The 17,922-nt window shown below is 37.7% G+C and overlaps 1 protein-coding gene across 1 annotated transcript; it reads left to right on the top strand.

Annotated features, from left to right (window-relative positions):
* The first annotated feature begins 4,244 nt into the window (after positions 1-4,244).
* On the top strand, positions 4,245-10,684 carry ccn1l2 (cellular communication network factor 1, like 2). The gene is made up of 5 exons (XM_033973390.2): positions 4,245-4,459; positions 5,554-5,767; positions 6,779-7,132; positions 8,408-8,607; positions 8,955-10,684. Exons 1-5 carry the CDS (start codon positions 4,391-4,393, stop codon positions 9,240-9,242), a joined length of 1,125 nt encoding a protein of 374 aa, XP_033829281.1. The 5' UTR covers positions 4,245-4,390; the 3' UTR covers positions 9,243-10,684.
* The last annotated feature ends 7,238 nt before the right edge of the window (positions 10,685-17,922 follow it).

Genomic DNA, 17,922 nt, shown 5'->3' with positions numbered 1-17,922 from the left:
TTGCATGCCATACTGTGGAAAATATATTGTCAAAGGAGCCACATTTCTTTGGAAACGAGCAGGAGGAGCCCCCCCTACAGGCCAAATAAGAGTCAGGTTTGTGGAGATGCAAGCTGTAGCATGTTTGTAAGTACATATTTAGACTACTTTTAGACCTGGAATAGTCCTGTTATATTATTGATTTAGATCTGGTGGTACTCGGAAAGCCAAATCTTGTCTTTTGTGGTACTTGGTGATGTATAATGATATATAATGGTCAATAAGTAATTTAACAGCAATTTCATATTTCCACAATTATTCACTTTGTTTTTTTTTTTTTATCACATCCATAAACCTCTCCCTTTGAATTTCACAACAAAGACTGACAAAAACTATATGCAAGAAATAATTAGATTAAAATGTTATTAAAATTAGTAAAAAATATATATATAAATAAATAAATAAAGTTGAGATTTTGTTGCTTTGCCTAGAATATTTAACCATGTAGCATAAAACTTTTCTACATGCACATGAACAGGTGACACTACAAGGCGAATTTACTGGTAAGATCTATAAAGATGCATTCCCGAATAAAGGTTTTTCGGCAATAAACATGCCTTTAATGAAATATGTGCAAACTAGTCCATATCGCCTTACTGTAGATAGAACTTTCCGAGCAAAGCAATAACATCTCCATAAAATCTCCATGAGGAAGTTTTACATAGTGCATCTTTAAGAGGAAAAGAGTGTTGCGTAATACATTTTAATGTGTAGTTTCATTGTCGTACCAACACACACCAGCACTCATTGAGGGCCGAGACAAAATATTTAACCCGATGCAAAAAGCGCTTTTCAAAAAAACGGAAAAGTAATTATTATGATTTCAGGTTTCACGATGGTCATTTGAGCGATCACCTCTGGCGGATATCTAGCTCCGAAAACAAACAGCGCCAGCGTGATGGATCATCGGGAGACTACTGACCTCCGCGTGTTTTGGAAGTGTTTGCCTGGCTCACAAACAATGACTGGCAACCGTCCAATCTGGCAACCCCTCAGACCCCTTCCCCCACCAACACCACCGCCCCCACCCACCCCCTTTCGCTCCTCCATCAGTGTCCGACGCAGCGTGGCCAGTGCACACATCCTGCCTTTGTGGGCCAGGAATCTCCGGAATCCAGACTGCCCCCCTCCACCCACCACTCACCCCTCCTCTGCCCCGACTAGGTGCACTTACCCCCCTCACCCTCCCACCCCATATATACGTATACATGTAGCACCTGCTTCTGGGAAGAGAGTGTTATGGTTCAACTTTGACCTTGTGCTATCAACATGTCACATATAAGCCCAACCAAGGAATCAAAGCCTGTGTTATTAAATAGCTCCTGGACATATAATACATAACGAATGCCCTTGCCCTATAGAAAGATTAGAGATTGCGAAATTGTAATGAGTTTAATCTTACACATAATGCGTATTGAAAGATATTAGAAGCATATTGGTATATAATGGTCCATAAATATAAAATTATGGTGCCTGGCTTTAAGATTTGTATTGCAATTAGTTCAGTATAAATGAATTTAATTGATTTAGTCTCCTCATTTTCTAATAATTCAAACCTGTATCTGATATAAACTGTACTCTATACACATAATTGGCCCTGGCAAGGCATTGTTCTTCCTTGGTTTCTTATTATTATTGGGTATTGTTTTTTTGTTTTTTTTTATCTGACTTTTTTTTACACCAAAATAGTCAAATTTTTGATCCCCAGAACATCAATGGAAAGTCTCACATGAAGGTATAAAACCCGACGAAAAAATGTTTAAAATGGCCATCACAAGAATGTTCGATGCCTGCTAACTCTACAGTGCCACCTAGACGTGGACCCCCCTATGGGAGAGGAGACAGGTACATTTTGGCATAAACTCACAAAATTGTCAACAGTGACGGAAATCCATCAGATGAGACGAAAAAAATGAATTGAAGCACTGCCCTAAGATGAACAGGAAGTCAGCCATGTTGGATTGAAGTTTCAACGCCTCTTCGACTGTAGTTATATTTTAACAAACTAGTCCTAGGTTTTTGGTCCAAATGTGCTTAGATATGGGATACTACATATAGAGATATTGACATTCAGTAATCATACTCTCAAATTCAAATCACTATTGTGTGATCGTGGCCTGCATGATACATTGAAAGAACCATTTTTTATTGCACAATTTTTTTTATATGCCCGTGTATATTTGGACATTGTTTTAGTTGTTCCATATTATTCCATATTTTGACAACACAAACAAAAACAAAACAACATTTCTTTGTTGCATGAGGCACTTTAAAGTTACAAATGCCTCTTAAAAAACATAAATATATAACGATCAGGTATACGCACCAAACATATCAAACATATAATAAAACACAAACAAAGACTTAATTCTTTTGAAAAAAAAAGTTTATTAAAAATGATTCAGGTTTAGTAATTACTTAAGTAAGGGGTTTTGGGTTAAGGTATTTATTAAGTAGTTACTAAGCCAGAATCATTCTTAATAAAGTATTTGTTTATTATGGATTAAGTCTTTTGTCATGCTTTATTAAGGCTAATTAATGTGTAGCTGTTATCAAGTGTTACCAAATGTGGTACCAAAAACACTGTAAAAAGAAATAAATAAAAGAGCCATGGAACAACTCCAGTGCTGGGTGACTGCTGGTAAATGAATTTATCACACTAGAGTCAGAATAGTTTTGTGTGAATGCTAAATCCAATAGTTGGTATATAAAAATCTCCATTGGTTTCCTGTTTGGATAACTGAAAATGTGTCATGGTGTCATGACACAACTCAAACTCTATTGTTGCTTTTAAAATTAATCATATGGCACAAACTTTTAATGACGATTATTCGGCTCATAATCGAAATCACGGTTATTTCAAACAATTCCTTCTATAGGCCTACTTTCAAAATTAGCTCTTTCCACAACTCTCAGAGACCAGTGCGGAGTTTTGCTGTGACAGTAAAGCTAACGACAACTAGCATACTAATTGCGCACTTCCTGATTATCAGACTATAAAACGCTTTATAATTAGATGCAGACACTATACAATGGACTAATTTTGTCCTCAAGCTCCGCTTTTACAATATATCTGTATGGAGGAAGACAAATTTGACTAAGATACATGGGGAAAAATTGGGTAAAGGCCCTTTGATAGTATTTTTGATTTTTTGTAGCTGAATATAGCTGATAGAAATCATATTTTAAATTTGATCAGTTGCGCACAAGTAAGTAGTGGTTAGTTATGTAATTCAATACCTGAGGAAAACATCTATCAGGCTTGTTTAAACTACATTTCCCATGATTCCCCACAGCCCAAGGTCCCTGGGAAGCTCCTGTAGCAGAGATCTCCACATTCTCCAGACTAACATCCCCCTGGTTGGACAATGGCTGTGTACTTTTTTTCCCCCTGTCTCTAAGAACAAGAACCAAAGCCTGTGTTTCCTGGAGCAAGGCCGAGGAGGAAAGAGATGGAGAGAAACAGGAAGTCCAGAGCACACTACAGAACCACAACAGCAGGAGCAGCCCTCATCACCACTTCCTCTGTTTAAATACCACAGTACAGGACGGGATTCCCTGCACAACCTTCCTCTAACACCTGCTCAGCTTGAAGTTTCCCAGCGACATGGGACATACAGTTTGACCTGGAGTAAACCCTTTAAACTATTTTCATTGGATGTAATGGAGTAGTTATGGTTACGTACAAGACACCAATCTGTTTCAATCAATTTCTATTTGATTGTGAGCTTGCCAAGATCCGAGCATTTCAATATGGTAGACTTTTGATGTTCAACTGCTGGGCAACATTAGTGTGCTCTGATGTATTGCCAGGTGTGTATCAAATGTCAAATTCAAGTTAAGCGATTCACACATGGATTCAAAAACAAAACAAACAACATTGCCAAATTTAAAGACCCAGAACATGGCACAGACAATACTTGAAGTGCCATGATTCACTAAAAACTACTAAATCTGTAGTTTCTGCATTATATCTTTTCATCATAGCATTTCATTCGTAAGTAATTTGTAGTTTATAAGCCCATACTGCACTTTTTAAACATCTGAGCTACAACAGACTACATACTTGTTGAAATACTATGAATAATACCATTTACACACAATTACACAACCCTCCACTCCGCAGACACTTTGGCCCTGATGATGTCGCAGTGTGGGCGGGGCCTGTGTGTCCATAAGAACAGGCTGAGTGAAGGGAAACCTCTGTATGAAGTGGAGCTCAGAGCTGGACTGCTGACTCTTACTCTCACAGACCATAGGATACTATCATCCTGCTACTAAGAACTGCTCTCGGAAAGGAACAGACAAACTTTTACTTTGAAGGATTTTACTTCTGCTTATATCTTCCAAAATGTTGCTCTGTCTAACATTGCAGTGGATTATTTCATCTCTGGTTGTCCTGTGCAGTGCAGCACTTTTGGTAAGTTTTAACTATATTTTCTCAATAAATAACCAACACAATTTTAGCCTTACCTTTACCACAGCTTTCTACATACTTGGATATTGCAGTTTTGAACTAACAAGACTCATTATGTCATATTTTTTTGGTTCTCAGTCTATTTTTTGACTGTCTTATCATGCATATTGAGAACATTTCATTGCATTAATTGGATGATGCCTAGATGATTTTGTAGCCTTGAGCCACTACTGGATGAATGAGGGATTAACGTCACATTGGATTATTTTGCTAATTTAATTCAGTGTATTTCATGTAATGTAATTGTAACATGCATTATTTTATGTTTGGCCTGTCAGACTGCATATACATTTAAACATCAGATTATTTTAGCACTTTACAGCACAGTAGTGACATGAAATAACTACATTTATAATAGTGGTAATTGAACATTTTATTCCACAGTAATATAATATAATCCACAGTAATATGATGAATCCTTACACTGCTCTTACAACCAGTATGAAGACTGCAAAAATTACCTGGTAGCATGGCTAATATTCTCTTTGTAGTAATATGGAAAAAAATATATTTATCTTTCCTGGTTATTAGTGTTGCCTCAATACAAAAATTTTAAGCCCGATTTTGATACTAAGGAATAGACTCAATACTCAGTGCTGATTCCGATATGATAATGATAATAAATAACACTCTTTATTTAGATAATAGAATGTGATTTTCAACATTAAATCATAGTACCTTCAATATTACCATACTGTACATATATAGATACTTTCTTATATATTACCATGTTTGTCAGTTGTCCAGGTAGGTTCCATAGAGGTCCATGGGTGGGTACTACTTCATTTGGTCTTATACTTTCATATCAAATGAGTATCTAGTTTCAGTTCTAGTTTTAGTATCAATCATCATCTGATTTTGATACTTTTAACAACTCTACTGCTTATCCATGCTTATCATGCTATTCTCATCCATTTATCTTGTGCAACCTCAATGCTCCTTCAACGTACAATTTAATACATTTTAACTCACTTCTGATTGTCAATACTTGTACGTTATCAGTTTTCCTAATGTTGGTGTTCTGTGTGTGTGAACAGGCGGAGAATGAGTGCCCAGCAGAGTGCTCCTGCCCCCCCTCTCCCCCAGCGTGTGCGCGGGGGGTCAGCTGGGTGTTGGACCACTGTGGCTGCTGTAAAGTCTGTGCCAAACAGTTCAACGAAGACTGCAGTGCCACCGAGCCCTGCGACCACATCAAGGGACTGCGCTGCCATCTGGGGGCCGGAGGAGACCCACACCGGGGCCTGTGCAGAGGTGAGTGATCTTACTGTTGGATGTTTGTTTAAGTAGTGAGGTGTGATGGAAAGTGTTTTGCTGTTTCATGGTCGACTTGGTCCACTCAGTGTATATTGACACCTTGCAGATGCATAATATTTCCTTCTCCTCTAATGATTTAGCTGTCATAGACCTGGTCAAGAAAACCAAACATGTTTTTGGTTTTAGTGATTGTATGGTGATTTTTTTTTTTTTTTTTTGAGAAACTGATGAATCTTATGCAGCTGTGTATAATTTTAATTGCCACTTCAGTCCAGATTTAAAGAACACACATTATATTTTTTTTCAGGTACTTACTATTCAACTATAACATAAGTAGATAGATGTTTTACCATTTGTTCATTGTTAAGTGGAGTATTAACCTAAAATGCCTTCATAATGGGTTAATTGACTTCCTGTTCAAAACTGCAGAACTGAGATGCTCTGGCTTTTCATAGTGAAATTTCCCCATAGTGAGCATCAGATTTTTAATTTTTATACTTGAAATGCTGACTGTGACATTTTAAAATGACTGGTCTGGGCAGTCATGTGTTATGTCATGTAGTACTTGACATTGCAGTGGCCCCTGGAGGCTGCACACAGTCAGTTGTTTTTTTTGTTTTTTTTACTGAAAGTTACAAATTTACCCAGTTTGCACTAAAATTGCAAAAAAGGAACAGTTGACTATTAAAAAACCAAAATGTTTATTTAGTGTTTAGTTCCACTTTAAGCTAAGCGGGTAATTGTACCATTTTTTCTCTCTAGAGGATGTTTAATAAATCTATTGGCCTTCAACTGTGAGATTGTATATCATCCAGTTTTTGAAATGAAAGCTGTATTTATGTTTTTCCTAGCCAAGTTGACTCATAATTGACTTAAAATAACAAAAGAAAATGTTGAAACCATATGTTTTTCTGTGACATGATTCACTCTTGTGTCATCTGCTTATAAGCTCCCCTACTCCTCTCTAATACTGTGCTTTGTCTGTTGTATTGTTTGTGTGAATGGCAGCTGAGGCCCTGGGTCTGCCCTGTGAGTTCAACGGGCGCATGTACCAACATGGGGAGCACTTCCAGCCCAACTGCCAGCACCAGTGTACCTGTATGAACCGCGTGGTGGGCTGCATGCCCCTGTGCCCACACCAAGTGCCCCTGCCTGACTGGCGCTGCTCCCGGCCACACCTGCGCCAGCCAGAGGGCACCTGCTGCGAGGAGTGGGTCTGCGAAGACGACAACCACATCAGTGAGGAGCCAGACGGTCCGGGGCTAACCACTCTGCCAGACGGGCTGCCCCTGCCCAACCACATCAGTCCACTGGGGCAAGAACAGCTCCCTCTGAGGCTGCCCAGAGAGAAGACTTTCAAAGGTACATCAAATAAATAGTCCGCCACAGTGTATCCACGCTAAACCTTAATGGGTGACCGAGAGTGTTTCATGTTTGTGTACAAAGACAGGAAAAGACATCAAAACTGCTCTGACCAAAGTCACTTACTCGAAGTTGGTCTGGAGCAGATCCCGTTTAAACCTGTTCTGAGTTCCAGTAAGAGCTGAATCTGTTGGTTCTACTGCCTGAATACTAAATATATGTCTTCAGCTTCAGTGAAGTTTCACGTAAAATGGGTGGAGCTGGACACATCACAACTTTAACATTATATCAGAGGATATGTAAAGTCCTTTGTACATGGTCCCTGTCAAATAAAGAATAAAGAAAGAAAGTTATGCAATCAACAATTTGAAACAATGACAACTGTATTTCTACTTATGTTTGGCATTTTTTTCTAATAAACACCTGAAGGATTCACCTCTAAGCTCTATCTATAAAGTACAAATTAATGACAACAATCAAAGCGCTTTACATCAAGGAACCGCTCATCCATCCACACACACACACATAGTGTTGAACTTACACTTTCAACAATAAAGCACCATAAAGCCGCTGCTAAATCCAGGACTAGCAGCATAGAACATTTTTCTTGCACATGCACATAGTTTAAAATTGAGCTGGAGGGCAGGTCAGAATTGTATAATAGAATTTATCTCTTAACTGTCAAAATGCAATTGTTTTGTCCTGGTTTATGGTCATTAATATCTCTGTAATTGTTCGCATAGCCACATGACACAAAACTGGCACGGAGTTCAGCATCTTCTCTGTCAACTCGCATAAACAAGTAAAAAAAAAATCACAATAGCTTCAGAAAGTGGTTCCATTATTCAACCCAAAAGATCTGATTGTTGTCAGTTAAAATTACTTCAAGTCATGAGATTAATACGACAAGTTTGTAGAGCCAGTCCCTGACAAGTAATACCAAATGTTGAGGATTTTTTGGTTGAATATTTCTTTCAAAATCAATCAACCATAGAGTTATATGATTTTAGGCCCTGCAGACCATCTGAAATTATGACATAATCAAACTCAAGAACGTGAACGCAACCTATCCACTGGGTTCAGAGAATTATGAAAAATCTGGACTGTTACCATAGCAGTTAACAGAAAAAGTTTTCAACGTTTTCCATATAACGGCAGCTGAAGCCCATGAATTGTTGTGTGATTTTGACCAAAATGTAAAATAACGATCTACGCAAGTTTATTACCAAATAAAACAGAAAAAGCAATATGTGCTCTCTTTCAATTCCTTTGTAGAGATGTTGTCCATGCCACGTTCAGAGGTGCTGCTTGAGTCCAGCTGTTACCCACACTCGTCCTCCTGGAGTGAGTGCTCTGTGACCTGTGGGATGGGCCTCTCCTCCAGGGTCACCAGACATAACCCTCAGTGCCAGCCAATCAAACAGATCCGGCTCTGCCAAATCAGGCCCTGTGAACAGCTCCCTGCAACTGTCAAGGTAAGAGTTCAGTCATAACGAGGTTGTTGTAATGTATTTGTAAGCTAGTCTGGTCAGTGATGTCAATCTGTGTTTCTGTTTTAAAGTTTGGTAAATTTGATAATCCCACTAGAATTTCCATCCCTGATATCTGACACTTATATGGGATAATACACAAATAAAAAAATTAAAAAATTTGAAAATTAAGAGATCAAATATTTCTCGGACAGTGGTAGGTCTGAGGGCATCTCACATCATATTTAGCATATTTAGCAGAGGACACAAATATGTCATAAGTCATAATACAATATTTAAGAAAAGTCCAATATATTTTCACTGTTAACTAAATGTCTGTGTTAATATTCCAGAAAGGAAAGAAGTGCCAGCGAATGACCCAATCCCAGGATCCCGTCAGCCTAACGTTTGCCGGCTGCTCCACGGCCCCGCTCCACTGGCTCCGCTCCTGTGGGACGTGTGCAGACGGCCGCTGCTGTATGCCCTCCAGGACCCGCACTGTCCGCATGCAATTCCACTGTCCCAACGGAGAGGACTTTTACCAAAATGTCATGTGGATTCACCGCTGCAAGTGCTCCGACAACTGCCAAATCGACCGCTTACTCAGCGTCTATAACGACATCCACATTTTCACACACTGAGGGAAGGGATAGGTTGTGTTCACGACATTCTAGAAAGTTTTGTCATTATTTCAGATTGATGGCAGGGGTCTATTATACTTCTTCGGGGTTTTCATGGTTTTTGAAGGAAATTACCAAATAGAAAATACACTTACATGCCCAGAACAAATAAGCATAATCAAATAACTCAATAATTAGATCCGATTTGTGATGTTTTGGGTGTTTACAAGCACACAAGGAATCTGAAATCACCTGGTGAGTAACTGCTGTATTTGTAAGTCCAGTTAATTATAAAATAACTCCCTTTCAATATATCTTTCTTTAATTTTTGTCTATGCCACATTAGTTTTGAATAATTTTCTTTGTCAAAACCTGCACAGATGTGAACAATCAGAAAGAAGTCAGATTACTCACACTAGATGCAACTGTCACATGTTACACTTCAATAATCTCCAAAAATCAGACTATGATCAGATTTGTGGTGTGCATGTAAACATAGTCAAGTATAGGGAATGTGTCTACAAACCTGCAAATTATACTTGTGGCGTTAAGTCCTTTCAACTGACAACATTTGTGTCCGTGTGAGGGAATAATACTACCACTTTTTACTTATTCTATGGCTATACATGACTATATCCAAAGAGACAAGCAGGTGACCTCGGCATGCAAAGTTACATATTTTACATTTATTTTTGCTGAGAGCCTTGATACTGAACTTGATGACAGTTTTTGTTTCATCTGGATAGGCCTAAGTCATTGATATTAACCAAAAACAAGTCCATCATAGTATTTAGACCTGCCCTTCAGCTCAATGTTCAACTACGGACAGTTCAGAATGTCATGATGTCACGTGAACCCAACCTATTGTCCACAAAACTTGCCAATTTAAACCATAAAAATAAATCTTGGGAGAGAGAGAGGTGGGGTTTTCTGTTGCTCCTTCCAAAAACAACCAGAAAATATGTTCGCTTGCACTTTAAGCTTCCTGCCACAAAATCAGTGTGCCTCGACTGGATGTACCCAATGTCTAGAATGGGCTTTACTGAGGACTGTGATGGCACAAAATGATTGAAACTACTATTATTTATTTAAAACTTCCCTCCTAGATGACGGGGGGGTGACGTAGAGTGACATATGGACAAACATATGGACACAAATACGATCAAACATACATACGCATCAGTGGTTGTCACAAATCACTGTTAGATTACACAAGTTTCTGACAAATGTACCGATTGTACATCATGCAACTGCCAATGCCAACAATAGTGAAATATTTAGTTTTATAGACTTCACTCTTGAATGTGGAGTGAATATATTTAGGATCACCTCATTTTTCGGGGTGTGATTTTTTGTGTGTTTTTAGTGTAAATAGTGCCTTATTTGAACGATGAATGTATTCTTTCTATATATTTATGTTACGTTTAAGTTGTTGTGCATGTAATAAAACCATTCAAACAGTTATATAGATTGTCATATTTTCATATCATTGGTTTCTTGCAGGTTTTCTTGTCCACAAGCTCACAAAGGGCTTACTCAATGCTTCTGCTTTGAGTCTATAGCACAAACATTACGACTTGGCACTAAATTCCTCACTTTGGCCTCTGTCTCCTTCTGAGCAACGAGGGCTCTGATTGGCTGAAACATTCTTCCTGTTACGAGATACGAATCTTAAGGTTAAACAAATTGTCTTCTCTGCATACTGATTTCACGGAAGGAAGTAGTCTATGAGATGAGATAAGACATAGTCAAATCAAATATTAGTTTTACAGATAACAATTGGTCTGTTGTTTTACTCTTAATGACAAACACTTCGGACATGATGGTCAAGTTGTTGATGTCATAATTTGGCGTTTTGGTTCTTGACCATTATCCAATCAGAAAACAGAATCATTGAGAAAAACTTGTGTGTGTCCTGTCCTCTATATGAGGTTTAAGGATCTAACAACTCAGGTTCAGTAGAAATATAGTCAAAGATGAGTTTAAAGCCATACTGTGGACCATTCAAGACTAAGCAAAGTTTTTTTTCCCCAATTAAACTGTAGTAAATTAATCATTTAGCATTTTTAAATATTATGCCTAAATGTTTGTGGAGAAAATATTGTTCTGTATTTCAAGTGATTGTGATAAACCTGACTGTAAATGGTTATATTAACTCATTATTACTAAAGCTATAGCACTTTGGCTCAGTTGCAATCTCCCTCACCAGTCTAGAAGTACACTCAGCAGAATTATGTTATCTTTAGAACATTACAAAATGACCCTACTCCTGCAGAACTCAGCACAAAACATAATTAGAATCTGTTTTGACATGTGATATGAATCAAACATTATTTGGACTTCGCAAAGCTGTGATAATAATCAAGGTGACTAGTCTTTACTCATACTAAAAGAACACAACCAGCTGCTTAGCTTTGGACCTATGCCTTAAAGAAAAGAAAACATAAATAAATAAATCTATTTCAAAATGCTGACATACCAAACTCGAAGTCAGGGTAATTTAGACCAATTCAAGTGACCAATTAACCTAAGTGCATGACGTGAGAAGAAATAGCTGCAGCAATGGAAAACATGCAAAATACAGGCCGTCCAAAAAGTCCTTAGACATCCTGCTGTCAGGCTAAAGTAAAGTGCTCTGCCTCATCTGTGAACCTGTCAATAAATTGAGGTTAATCACAGTCCTATATGACTGCTCTAAACATGTGAGGGATAAGAATTTGTTCTCTGCATTTGACCCATCCTTCAATGCTGCCTGGGAGTCAAACTTGGAACCTTTCTGCTGTGAGCTGAGAGTGTTAACCACTTCAAACGTCACAACATGAATTTATTACAATTACTATTTTGAGAAGAAATATAGCAGTTCCAAAACTTATAGGGGGAGTGTAAATGACATATAAATGAGATTTTTGCATCTAAAAGTCTATAATGTTTTCCAAGTCCCAACCACTGGTACAGGGACCCCGAGAGGCACACAAGCATTATTTAGAGTAAAAGTATTTGCTATTGTCTACTATTTTTACTACTGTATAAAACCCTTTTCTATGTTGGTTTATTATTCTAGATTTTCATTTTTTGAATCTGAGTTTGGACAAAAAGCCTTATAATTTGTCACCACAAAATCGGATTCAAATAGTTAACATTTCTTGACAGTAATTCAACAATTATGGACACATAGTTCCATAATAGAGTAAAAACAACATATTGATTCACTCATCTATTATCGCAACAGATTGTCAAATAAAAAAAAAAAAAAGTACTTTCCTACTAGCCCCAATACTGACTTAAATGTCTGTTATTTTGCATATGTACCTATTGAAGCTAAGGTCATTTTCAATTGACATTCTCCTCTGGTTCACATGGATTCTTGTCCTGACCCCTGTCACATAGGAGCCACAGAGCACACAGGACATATACGACCGTTACCGTGGTGACAAATGCGCCAGTTCGCGTCACCAGTCCGGGACAGCATGGCTCTCAAAGGCTCTGTTTGTTTGTGAAACTGTTGGCCGTAGGTGTCGTTTTGGGTCATGACGTTAGGAAATTGGTTTACAAGTGAGTCGTTAGGGTAAGTATTCCAGTTTACGGCACTTCAAATTCTCCCCTGTTCTGGCCAATGGTGGAAAAAAAACAAACAGATTGTGTCATCAGGAAATATGAGTTCATCTGCAATAGCTCAAATAGTATTGTAAGGAGTAGGGTCGGTTGAAAAGTGTTGAGGGAACATCAACATATTGGTTACATATTTTGTAATAGGTCGTAATCAGTTATAGTGTCAGAATTGTAAAATCAAGTTCAACTAATTACCTTTGCAGTCCATAAGATTATGCCTGAGATATAAGTGTCAGTTTGCAAGATGCTACATTTGGGGGAAACGTGACGCAGTGCACCTTCAATTCAATTCAGTTTATTTTTGTAAAGTCCAAAATCACAACAGCAATTGCCTCTTCATTGATTTAACCAATAGAAAGTTAGAAAATCAACAATGAAACAGACATTGGCCAATAATGGAGGAGCAATTAATCAGCAAAAAACAACCAAATGGATAACTGTCCCTGAACATCCCTTGTCCTTAGACCCTCCTTCGCTGCAAGGAAAACTTTTTTAGAGCCTGTTGTTAGTGGCTAAACCTTCTTGTCAAAGCCTGATCTTGTTGGCTCTTAAAAACAAAGCAAGACAAGGCCTGGTTAGGACTTGGATGGGAGACTGCTGGGAATTCCATGTGCCACAGCGGAATTCCCAGTTTGCACTGATGGCACAGACAGCCTCCTTTCCATCAGTCTACGTCAAGGCAGCTTTGGTTACAATAGTACCATCTATAGTGGAATGAATAATGCACAAAATTGTGGGCTAATGCATTATTGTTACTGATATAGTTTGATAAATAAATAAACAAACAGGAACACCAACCACTATGAAACTTCTCTCTCTTTGATGGGAGGTCTGCAATGAGATTTTATAACTTTATCTGGAAATGTTCATAGTAAGACATTAAGGGGGGGCTTGCCTCTCCACAGATTTCATTCGTAACAGGTCCCTCTGGAAAATGAAGTTTCAAGAGGCTAACCAGTAATAAAGCAAAAACAATAAAGGATTAATAATAGTTTAAAAAAAAAAAAAACTTGGTCAGGTGGTGTAATCTGCTTGTCTTCATGGAGATACATAAGATTAATGTCATACTGTGGAACATCACAGGTCAAGCAATAACATCTCGATGGAGGCAAGACGATAGTGGACCTTCATCTGTCTTTGTTATGGTCTTCATGGTCCTCAAACATCTTTGGTTCTCTACACTTCTTACTGAGAGCACTTGATCCTGCGTGCCCCTGGCAGCCGCTTCGCACCGATGCTCCTTTGGGGTTTACTTTGGCAACAAACCCAGACCCAAACTACAGGTGTCACCCCCCTCCCCCCCTCCTCACGAAGAATTGCGAATCTGACACAGGAACAGGAAATGTGGAGGAAATGGACAAATCTTCAGAGGGCGTCAGATCCAGTCCAAAAGGAAGCGGCCACTTTCCCTCCAAAACACAGAAAAACAAACTGTTGAGTTGTTATTGGCTTGTCCGGGTTTAACGGGCGGAATATTTCTTTTCAGGAGTTCGTTGAAGCGGAGTCAACACTTGCACAAAGGGTTAGTTTAGACAAGAGAGGGGTCTGACGTCAACAACTGTTTAAAGAATACACCCAACCCCATGAAAAAGCAATACCTCTATGAAATCAAACAACTTGACTTTTAATGTAACCTTTTATTCATCCAATATGAGGTGTCTGATTTTCAAACCATGAAAAAAAGGAAGTACAATTCGTTCCTAACTCTCACAAACCCTTTGGCAAATTGGCACATCACTAGTGTTCAAATGGGTGAAGTTTTAGGCACATGCACAACTTTAACAGCTGGTTTAGACAGAGAAGTGAAGCAGAGAGGACGACCAAACCACAGCCGATCAGCTCTCACCTCAAAGTGTCATAGAGTGATGGCTCTTACAACTTTGCGGTTGATAAAATGTTTTACAATTAGATACAGACATCATACTTTTTGTCATTAAGTACTCCTAAAACACACTAAACACACATTATGTAGTTTCAGGACATATCTTCTGCCAACAAGTCTTCTTATTTCAATTTCAAGTTGACTACCCCACCTATAGTAAAGCTTGAAATACTGTAACTACCAAAAAAGTCTAAAACTAGTAAAAAGATCTATGCCCAAGCACTAATTATTACACATATAAAACATCTTAGATAAATAGTTGCTTCATAAACTGAAATACTGCATTGGTATTCATAGTACTGTGAACTTTTAGCCTTCTGCAGAACCAGCACCAGCATAAGGAGATTCTATGAAGGTAGATGTCATAATAATGGTTATAATCCAACAAATACACAGGAATAGGTTAACATAATATTTGGTGGTCAGGAAGTAAAATTTCAATAATTATTTCCTTTACCTCACAAGAAAGTATAGCACATCACCTTGTGTAACTCTGTTGCTAGCCACAGATTTCCAAACAAAACTCTAAACTAGGTACGTTTCAGCTTCCCGCTTAAAGGTTCCATTTTGAATACTTTTCACTATTTAAAAGATTGGACATTTTGTTTTGAATTGTTAACTGCTATGGCAACAGTTCAGATTTGTTGCCGTAGTATAAAGCATCTTTAAGGCCTCCTGCAGTGCCTAGTTTTCAGGAGATGGTGAGCCACAAATGTTATTATTATTATTATTATTATTATTATTATTATTATTATTATTATTATTATTATTATTATTATTATCACTGATATAATATTTGGTGATCAAGAAGTAAAATTAACTTTCAATAATTATTTCCTACACTTCACAAGAAATGTAAGTCTATCTATTGCTAACCACAGATTTCCAAACAAAAATCTAAATGAGATACATTTGAGTTTCCAGTTTATAGTCACCATTTTGAGTACTTTTCACCATTCAAAGATAGGAAATTTTACTTTGAATTATTAATTGCTATGTCGATTCGTAGCTCCTAGAAGCCCACGACACAACTTTCTTCATCCACCACTCCCTCAATATGCCTGGCAACTGTCTATGAACTGAGGCCACCAGAGCAGTCACATTACATAAGAGACCACACTGACAGCAGAGACCCGGGGTTTGAACACTTGGATCGTTTCTGACTTGAGCTTCACCTGGATTCTGTCTGAAGTGACTGACTGTTCAAATGCACCAACGAGTTTGTGCAAGTCAACAGCCTGCTCTCTGTCATGGAGGGAGGCGTTACTGCGTGTCAGCTTCTGGAGGATAAAAATATTTCCATGGTAAAAAAGGTGCTAAAAGTGTTTGGCTTCAAGCTACGTAGGGATTTTTGTATGGGCGGTGATAGTGACATTATATAAAGGTGCACTATGTAACTTTTCTGGGGCTACGTAATCTGTTTATCCATAAAGAAGTTATCGCTTTATTTGGTATGTTCTGCAATATACCAGGCCAAGTTACATGTCAGACCTATTTGGGTGACTATACTGAACAGGCTATGCAGATTACAGTTTTAATACAAGCAAAACAAGGTTTGTAGATCAAAATAATATCTTAACTTAAAGGGGAAAAATAAATCCAATATAATAACAGGATTCATTATAAAAACATAACAGTTTGCACCATATGTGGAGTAACACACATTGAAATACTGTATAAAGGATAAACTAAAGCGAAATGCTGCCCTCTACTGAATTCCATCTGAAAATACAATATGAGAAAACAGTGCTCAGTTATCTTTACTTTTCTTTTTATATGGACAAAAAATTGTCAAAAGTAGTGTTTTTAACTTCCCTGTGTACTTGACAAGCTTAGATCCATTCATACAACAATAGAACAAGTTGAATTTGGCAGGTGCTCCAGGACAAATGTCCCAATGTCCTTCATAAGCAGCTGAACAGGTTGTGTAGGCCTGGATACACACGTGTATTTATGACATTGATTGTAAGTGCCCTTAATGATACATTTGGGTGTTGGTGTTTTGGCTACAAAACAACACTAAACATGCAATTACAATGTACTGTTCAAGTCCAAGTGGGAAAAATAAATGCCATGCCCTGATTGCATTGCTTTGGTTTGGAGACGTCAGGCAAAGTTTGTGATAATGTTTAAAAACTGTTTTTTAAACTGTTAATAAAAACAGGTATTTTCAATGTAATGATTTTAGCTAAGCCCTGATGAAGCCCATGTATAGTCAAAACATTTTGATTGATTGATTTTATTATTGTGTCTTGCATACAAAAAATACCGCTTTAATGAGCTTATAAGACACCATTAAACAAATACAATAGGACAGTTCCCAGACGTGTTTTACAACCACCAAAGACTCATTTAAACAAACTCATCTGCCGCTTCTTCCAGGCTTTACAAAGAAATGAGGCTGACTTATAAACATTAGAATTAAACAACCATTTCATCTTGTTGTCGTCATTACACTGAAACATATCAGGACACTGGGTGAACATTTCATCAAATAAAGGATTTATAAATTCATCAAACATGATACATCAAACATGTTGAATTTACCATTTAAATAAAAACCTTTAACTATATTTTTCCTTGTGGTTACACACTTTTTATATAGAACTTTTCCACCTTCTAGGCACTCACAGCACTTTGGTGTAATTAACAATCACAATCCCAAAACTGATCTATGATACCGATCTCTGGAAATATTTTAAATTGGTGGTTTTCAGATTGTAGAATGTGACAAAGTAATAGACCCAGATGAAGGGTCTGTTGAGAGCATTGTACTTGAAACATATCAAAGGTAAACTCACAAATGTGGAACCTGGACATTTCTTTTAGAGACTAGACCCTAAAACTGACTGTATCACAACAGAAAGCTGCATTTTAACAATATTCATTTTTCTGCCCCCCATCTGTATTAAATATTACTGGCCTATAGAGTGCTGTAATGCCATCTGAAACCCAGCAATAGAACGCCCCAACTAAGTATTTGTTGTCCTATATAGGGATTCTTAACGTTTCTGACCTTGGTGCCTGACTTGTTCTGTAAAATATAACTTTAAATCTTCAATCTTAAATGTATTATACTCTTCTGATCTCAGCCCTCAGGTGACTGTTCATGGCTCTACTTTGGGCCTGGTTTTATGGTTAAGAATCCAAGTTCTATTAGTCACAGCCATGATAAAAATGTATTATGTAAAAAATAAACAGGTAAACTTA

This window comes from Periophthalmus magnuspinnatus, chromosome 9, assembly GCF_009829125.3.
Source record: "Periophthalmus magnuspinnatus isolate fPerMag1 chromosome 9, fPerMag1.2.pri, whole genome shotgun sequence".
In the NCBI taxonomy this organism is placed as follows: domain Eukaryota; kingdom Metazoa; phylum Chordata; class Actinopteri; order Gobiiformes; family Gobiidae; genus Periophthalmus; species Periophthalmus magnuspinnatus.
Note: the sequence above shows the minus strand (reverse complement) of the source record. Positions and strands in the feature narration are given on the sequence as shown.

Excerpts from the sequence above, each read along its gene's own strand:
- ccn1l2 (XM_033973390.2), top strand. The coding sequence starts at position 4,391 with ATGTTGCTCTGTCTAACATTGCAGTGGATTATTTCATCTCTGGTTGTC. Across the intron at positions 4,460-5,553 it reads TGTGCAGTGCAGCACTTTTG|GCGGAGAATGAGTGCCCAGC; the intron begins GTAAGTTTTAAC and ends GTGTGTGAACAG. Across the intron at positions 8,608-8,954 it reads AGCTCCCTGCAACTGTCAAG|AAAGGAAAGAAGTGCCAGCG; the intron begins GTAAGAGTTCAG and ends TTAATATTCCAG.